Genomic DNA, 8,142 nt, shown 5'->3' with positions numbered 1-8,142 from the left:
TGTGCTGTCAGTGCGTTGTCTCGTATGTCCTGAAATGTCCTACTAGTGCCCAGTGTGATGAGCCTGGCATTCAAAACTGCGGAGTGGTTTTTTGGAGCAACCGTCATTAAAGCAAACATTATGCATGGTTTACTCAGGCAAAAATAAAATAAATGATAGGGCTGAAAGAAAGAATATCAGAAAGCTGAGCCAGTTAATTAGCATTCATTCTAATAAGACTGGGCATGCAAACGTGGACACAAGAAAGACACCACAAATGCAGACTAACAACTGAAGAGGCACACAATAAAAGAAAGAAAATGTCAAACCTTATGTGTGCATGCTCATGCAGAGGGCAAACTTATCAATCCTGCACACATTGTGAAAGATAACTCTTACGGCATTTCTTTCTTATGCAACTTAATCCAAGGTCAACTCACACATGTGCTACCACTGTTATGGATATGCCATGCCTCAATCATTAGACGCATTCCGTCATTCCTATGGCAGAACAAAATGGGTGATGTATGGTTAAAATGCGCATCGAATTTTGGCAGTTTACAGTTGGCATTTGGGGTGTCGTGACTTATTAGTTCAAAGGTGGGTTCAAAGAGACACTAAAGGAGCAAAACAATTTTCCTCATATCAGCAAATTATTCTTTCATGATGTTAAAAACACCATGCCTGTTACAAGAACGTGCTTGGCAAGTGAGAAAACATGCCAAAAAAAGGAGCGGGAGGCAACCCCACATTGAAAATAACGCACCTGTCGCAGGACATTGTGGACTTTGACAACATTTAGTGATGCCTACATTGTTCCTAATTGACAAAAAAGAAGTACATTTTCTTCTGAGGGAGCTGCAGACAACATAGTAAGTTTCAGAAAATTTTGTTAGGCCACTGTGGCCTAAATACAAAAAGAAAAAAAAGCTCTGATACTGCCATCAGAGATTTTGGTGAAAAATCTGAAATTGAAACTCTTATATTGATGTTCTTATCTATAAACGCACCTATTGTGGTGAAATTGACACTAAAGCTTTCGGGAGTAAAATTTATCTGCCTAAACAAACTGTTTCACTTTAGCGCCCTTTTAACATGCTGAAACCACAATATTGCCATGTGGCCATGACAGAGAAGGCAGCAGTCTGTGGGCTCAAAGCAAACTTATGAACCTGTGCCCCGTAAACGAGAAGTCGAACTACAAACAATATGCACTGTACCAACGCCTCCTAGAAAAACTATGCCTGGAACGTCGCTCTCTTTCAAATTGGGAGCTACCTGCCAGCACAAAATCTCGGAGGCCATGCCTCCTGCCGTGTGTTGCAACTGTCCGCCGCGTGGAACCGCTCGCCTCCGTACCGCTCAGTCACGTGACATTACCTCACCGCTCTGTCACGTGACATCACAGCTGCTCGGAAGCAACTGTGAAAGCATTCCTGTGCTTGCAGGGGTTCGTACCGGAGGAGGAGGGGAAAATCCGAGGGTAGGGTGGCGCGTTCGCGGCTCACGTTCCGGGCATAATTTTCTAGGAGGCATTGGCTGTACACTGATAGCAACTAACACAGCGTTGGCCATCAATAATCTGACTAGCGCAAAAGCGCGTCTGCTAATATACATGTGCCATCGAGAAATCCAGCATTATTGCTGGTAACTCCACAAGCTCTCAAGTTGTTCCCACCTTGAGTGCAGTTCTAACAGAATGATCATAGACAATCACGGAAGTTTCTGAAATGTTGCAACAAGGTTTGTGTGGAGAGTAGCATGCAGTCTTGGCGGCTAACATCTGAATACATCGAAGTAACATGTGCGGCAAAATGATTATGTCATGCGCTGTAAGATGAAGACCGAATCACATGGTTTTTTCATTGTGCATCTACGTCAAGGTGCACGAGTGTTTCTTGCATTTCACCAACATTTAAATGCACCAGCCTCCTTGGCGGGGAATCGAACCTACATCCTTGAGGTCAGCGTTACAACACCATAGCTGCAAAGGTACGATAGAAAGTTCCATAGATAAACGATTTCTATTTTAACACATTAAAAACAGAAGAGAACGAAGCTGCTCAGATTGAAATCGCACTGACTTCCAAAAAGTACGAGGCATGCCAGTGTCCAGACGCTGCAGCAGAGTTTTTTTGGTGCAACATTTTATTTTTGTGACATAAGGGTACACGCATTACAAGGGTAGGCAGCACATGACTAGAAAAGGGCTGCAATAACAAGAGTTCTGAGATCACTGCATGAACACGAGAATCACAGCATCATTAATACAATGGCAGCAATAAAGAGAGCCCCATCAACACCTCTAAAGCTGAACAGACTCTGATGGCACACGTTTGCACTGCATAACAGCAGGCAGATTCAAATCCTTGTTAGCGCAAACAGCAGTACTCTTTACCACTTTCGAAACCGCAGTCACACTTGCGAGACTTCATGCTGTTAAACACTTGACACGTAGGTGTCTGCGGCTGAGTTGGTTTTCAGCACAATGCAAAGAATGCTGTTCTAGAGGAAGAGATCCGGACTCTGATCATATGACTTAAAAGTGAATGTATTTGAACATGGATTCCTTGGAGGAGCCGAAACATCAACATGCGTTAGTTTTTTAAATCATTTTGGTCGGCGTCCGTATCACTTCTTTTAGAATGTTTCATGCCGGCCAGACGGGCTTTCGACGTACTCTTGAAGAATGTCGTCGCTCGTTGAAACCAATTTTCTTCACACCAAGTAATCTGAAATCTTGTGCCCGTCACTGCGCCCACGAGAGTGATCGACAAACCATACTTCCTTTACCTTCCTGAACAGTAACAAGCAATCGTTTTCGAGAACAAACTTCTCCACAGTGGAAACAATCTCAGAGGCTCCCATAATTCGCTTTTGTATTTTTGGTTACTAGAGCCAAGTGCACTGTTTTATACATATATGGAACACGTAACATTGAATGTAATTGACTAGAACTACTTACTGTGACATCACAACACTATACAAGGTGTGTTTTAGCTTACTAAGCCATGCAGGCAGATACAAGGTGTGTTTTACTTCATACTCTAACGTGTCATTGAAACATTGTTTCAAAAGCTGGGTAAGACATTTGATCAATTGTCTTGTCAAAAGCATGTTCCCAGCACATAAAGACCTGAGCAATTGCTGCAGTCAGAGAATTTTTGATGTGTGTGAATGAAATGAGTTGTAGCTGATCAACGAAATGACTCAAGTGAACTAAACTGTCGTGGGACTTCAAGTAATGTCTCTGGAATAAGCCCACTAAGTGACATACAAATTTATAATTCAAAAACAATGCTAGAAAGGAACCACTACGTTTAGAATGACAGGTCATGTGAAAACTATCCGACTTGAGCAATAAAAGGCTTAATTGTCAATGAACGCTGAACACTGTCAACCTTGCAGTGATAACACAAGGTGATGGCATTAGAGGGACGTTTCAAGTTGCGTGTCATATTTTTCCTGTCTGTGCTCTATTTGTTCAGTGTCTACCAGAGTTACAAGTGATAAATTTTGTTGCTCTAGTGACCATAACCTTCATTGCAATAACAACGTCACATCGCATAAAAAATGATGGAATCACAATTTGTTAATGTATTTCAAAGACGTAAGGCCAGTTGTCGCTCTGGATCTCCACTCACAGGAAGATTTGCCTATCTAACATCAGGAAACACATGCATATTGTACGCACATAAAATGCAAGCATGTGAATATGTAAGTACAGATATAATAGTGATAATTTTTAGCGCGCTGTAAAGACACTCCGACAGCTAGTTCCAACACAAGACAACAGAAATTGCTATGAAACCATGAATACTGTGTGGTTTCTAAAATTGTCGTAAGCATCTAAAAGCAGTCAGAAATACTATTAATGACAACACCATGCCATCTAGTAGAACAACATATTATAGACCAGAAAAATTTTGTAAAGCTTACTAATAATTTCCGCCCTCTACGAAAATCGAGCAGCATTATCACAGCCAACAACAAAGAAGTAGATATATAATATGCTGCTTGTTACAAGGATTTGAGGCAACCTGAGTTGGACAGAATTTTAGACACTGTAAAAGCCCAGCTTCAGGTATTGATGTTATAGAAGAGCTTATAGTTTATCTATTACTTTATTTATTTACCTATCTCTTTATGCAGTTTACTATAACTGGCCTCGAGTGTAGACTAGTTTCATGCGAGGAAATTCAAGTGAATACTATTGAAGAGCAGTTCAAGACCTAGTATATCAAGTCGTAATGAAAACATGCAAATAACAATATGATAGCAAAAATGAGCTTGTAAAATATGTAAATCAACATGACCATCAAACAAAGCCGACAAAGAGTAAACTGACAAAACCAACAATGCTTGTGTTCCATGGTTTTCTTCGCTTGTTCACGCCTTGTTCATGAAGCTTCCTTGTAAAGATACGCTGATCAGCAGTATGTGAACAGAAGAGACATCAGTGCAAAACCAATGCTTCGAGAAGGGGTCATCTTTGCGAGACAAATGCGAATATAGTATCCCGAGAAATCGTTTTAAGGAATGTATGACTACATTAGTGAGATCTTGCATGACTCGGCACAAATGAGTAAGCGTTAAAGACTCAGAGTTTTTTCGATACTGTGTCAAGCTCACCAGCTTTGCACAGTCTCTGTAACGTTGTTGACTATTTACTTCATTATATCATGAGTTGAGCCATGCAAGAGTGAATTTAGTTAAACAATATCTGTTTGAGAGACAATGGCTTTGGACTACACTGGACTATATCTTCCTTTGTTCGATAACCAGTCTGAAAGCTCCACAGACAAGCAATTAATAGCTTTGCTGGTCTTTCATTTAGAAAAACAAATAAAAACAATGCGGAAATAGGATTCTGTCATTACAATCGAAAACCTAGATTCAAAACCTCACCATGAAAAGGTTACGCTAAAAAGCAAAACACTACGTTTGTTAAATAGTAGATTTGTTACTTGCGATATTGATGATAGGTGTTCCACATTTATGTTGTTATATCATAGGCTTCATTACATCCAGGTATATTATATCGAGGTAGAACTGTATACTAATATACATACTTAGATGCATTACTGGTATTTGGGGATGGCAAAAGGAAATCTGCGATCACAGTTTGTTCGAACGATACAACCATGCATGAAGCTGTTGCGAGTGTTCACTGGAATATAAGCCTTAAGTTTTGTTTGAAATAAGGTAACAAGCAGAACATTTCGTATAACATAGGCGGTGCTTTACCGCATCTGTTTGGTGACCAGCGGCCCACTGACGGCAGATGTGAGACACTGCTACGAAACCATGAGCTCACAGTTGCGTTGTGACACTACAGAATAATGGATCGCTAAACCAGCTAGTAATACAGTAGACTCTCATTAAACAGAACCTGGTGGGAACAGGAAAATATCTTTTGTTTGACAGGAGTTCCGTTTACTGAGAGATGATCAGGGGTGCAAAAGTAAGAACGGAATCAATCTTATTGAAAGCCCTTGTTTCATTGAAACAGCAGTTCCGTTTAACAGATTACCATTTACTGTGAGTCTACTGTGCTCCTTGATCATCTTGAAAACAATGCGAAAGCAACACAGACAGAAGAAGATACAACAGAACAAGAAAACCATTGCAATCTTTGAGGCTGTGAAGGTGGTTGGAAAGGCTTGTTGTTAATATTTAGGCTTCAGAATAGTGCCTTCCGACACCATGTGCTAAGTGGTCCCATGGGCAACAGGTTGTCGGTATTTAAATGAGCCTAATTTTTTAACAAAATTTATTTGAGTTCAGTGCAGTGCGCACTTTCATCTCTCTTTTTTGTCCGTGTTGTTTTTGCGCTGTTTTCAAGATGTTAAAGTTGTGGGGCTATGGCTCCTAACGTCCAGTCGGAATGGAGATGGCCCCTGGCTGGTGTAGAATGACTAAGGTGCAGCAGTTGGTCCGTGCGAGTTCAGAGGCGGAACTTGAACACCTTACGCGGGCTGTCCAGATCAGCAACATAAAGTGACTGACCGTCAGGAGAGAGTGTGATGGCATGTGGCTGCACCATTGGCTGCAATGAAAAAGAAAAACGTTATGGATTTGAGGCATGATTCACAATTTTGTTAGCTTGACATGATGGCTTGAGAAGACGCTACAGAGTAAGGCTAGCAATGCATTCGACCAGTTCCAACCTTGTTCAAGTTAACTTTGCAATAGTTTGAAGTTGCCTCAAAGGACAAAGAAAGGCTTGATTGATGACCACCCATTTATATCATGCAGCCACAAGAAAATCCATGTGAATTGCTCACTTAGTAAATCTTCTTAGTTGGTGAACTATTGCCCTGGTCTGGGGATCGAACCTGAGACCAATGCCTTTCTTGGAGTGTTTTACCAACTGAGCCTGCCTCAAAACCAGCAATTCGCAGTGCGAGGATGAGTTAACAACACAAAGCGTATAGAAATAGGATGCTATATTAATCAACATTCAACATTGTTTATTTGCAGGAGAAAAAAAATACAGAATTTTTTCTTGCAGGAGGCAAAGACTAAAGGCTAAAAGCCTGACGAGGTCTCACCCCCTATAACAGGTTTGATAACCAGACCAGGACAAATTTTTCCTTCATTTAGAAGCTTTCCTTTATGAAAAATGCGCATAGACTTTCTTCTAGCTTCATGCTACAAGTGGTGTTTGGTTAGCCCGCAAACATGCAAAAGGAAAAAAGAAACAGGTGGCAACGCCACCTTGTGTTTACACATCACTTGCATTGAAATTGTAGATTCTGAGGGTGTTTCATACATACTTAATTATATGAATGGAGCTGTCTTAAAATTTCTATGTGTCCCCACAAGAGCAAACACAGTCAAAACACAAATTATTAATTAATTTTAAGAAGTTAAAAAATAAAAAACTAAATATAAGAATAATTCCCCAACTCCCTTTAACCCAATGTACTGGCTTGTTGTGCGTGCCACCCCCCCCGCCCCAAAGAAAAAAACAAACCTAGCGCTGCCCCTGCACCTTCGTGCTCCATAACTTCTACGTAAGATGAAAAAGTTGCGTCTGAGCAAATGTTATGGCTGATTGAAGCTTGTGACACTTGTGGAGCTTGTGTACAAAGAAAAAATAAAAGCAGTGCTGCACCGTAATGGCAGTGCCACCGATTCAACTTGGCACTACATTATGCGCCCTAGTGACAAACTATCAGTGTTGATGGTTGTTATTATGCTAACCTTCATAGAGTTCCTTGTAAATATACTAGAGAGAACTCTGGCACTAGTGCCTATGAGAGCTGCAATGCATGGTGCTTCAGCGAGCACGGGAGTGATGGGTAGTACACATATTTACACATAAGTACACATAATATTTGTACTTCCTGCTCTGTTTGGCTTTGCATAGCTTGTAATGAGACGACAATGCGCAAATGTTCGGCACTTGTGCCTCACCACTTTAATCTTTTAGGCTCACCAATCCAATTGACTGATGAAGTTCACAATGGTTCGTTCTTTTATTTGAAACAAAACCAAAACACAGCAATAAACAAAGCCACATGTGCATTTGAAGCCTGCAAGCTCGAAGACTAGGCAAATTTGGGTACTACCTTTCCTTCCCATGGTCGCTGAATGATTGCTGTGTCAGAGTCCTTTAATTTTAGGAAACCCTATGACAACCTAGACGCAATAGGCCATGATAAGGAAGACACAAAATGTTTTCATAAATTATGAATGCTACTTGCAAGTGGTGTCGTACGTGACACGAAGATGACTGCACATTGTGCAAAACGAGCAGGCAGTTTCGCGATGCCGCGTGAATGACGCCGTACATGCTGAATGCTACTTGCCACAGATTCTGGAGTGAAGCGCTCAGGTGTGGCACTTGGCTCAAGCTCCAGCTGGAATGCCGACGACTGGTTGGGGGCCAAGGACTGTACGCCATACAGGGTGTGCCCTGCGCCAGACGAAGGTGGAGGTTAGAGGGGCAGAGGGGGAAGCACGTTAACGCCAAACAACAGAATGGAACGATACAGATGAAAGAAATAAAAGTTAACAGGTGAAGCGCTGCAACAGATGAAGCACTGTACGTGCAAAGGGCTGCGACAGGTCAAGCAGTGTGACGAAGTGCAACAGCACCTTGCCTCTTCAAGCATCGTTCTGTGGTGTTGACTTCTACAACATTTAACCAACTCG

The 8,142-nt window shown here is 41.5% G+C and overlaps 1 protein-coding gene across 3 annotated transcripts in view; it reads right to left on the bottom strand.

The window, feature by feature from the left end:
- Positions 1-2,514: 2,514 nt before the first annotated feature.
- LOC119181443 (peptidyl-alpha-hydroxyglycine alpha-amidating lyase 1) overlaps positions 2,515-8,142 on the bottom strand; it is a 32,482-nt gene continuing 26,854 nt past the window's right edge. For all 3 annotated transcript variants that reach the window (XM_037432697.2, XM_075875976.1, XM_075875977.1), the window contains 2 exons: positions 7,797-7,903; positions 2,515-6,028 (listed from right to left, as the gene is read on the bottom strand). In XM_037432697.2, coding sequence (XP_037288594.2) covers positions 5,927-6,028; positions 7,797-7,903 — 209 coding nt within the window. In that variant the 3' untranslated portion in view covers positions 2,515-5,926. The remainder of the gene's footprint in view (positions 6,029-7,796; positions 7,904-8,142) is intronic.

The sequence above is a fragment of the Rhipicephalus microplus genome, chromosome 10 (assembly GCF_043290135.1).
Source record: "Rhipicephalus microplus isolate Deutch F79 chromosome 10, USDA_Rmic, whole genome shotgun sequence".
Lineage (NCBI taxonomy): Eukaryota > Metazoa > Arthropoda > Arachnida > Ixodida > Ixodidae > Rhipicephalus > Rhipicephalus microplus.
The sequence above is the reverse complement of the archived record's forward strand: the minus strand, read 5'-3'. Positions and strand labels throughout refer to the sequence as shown.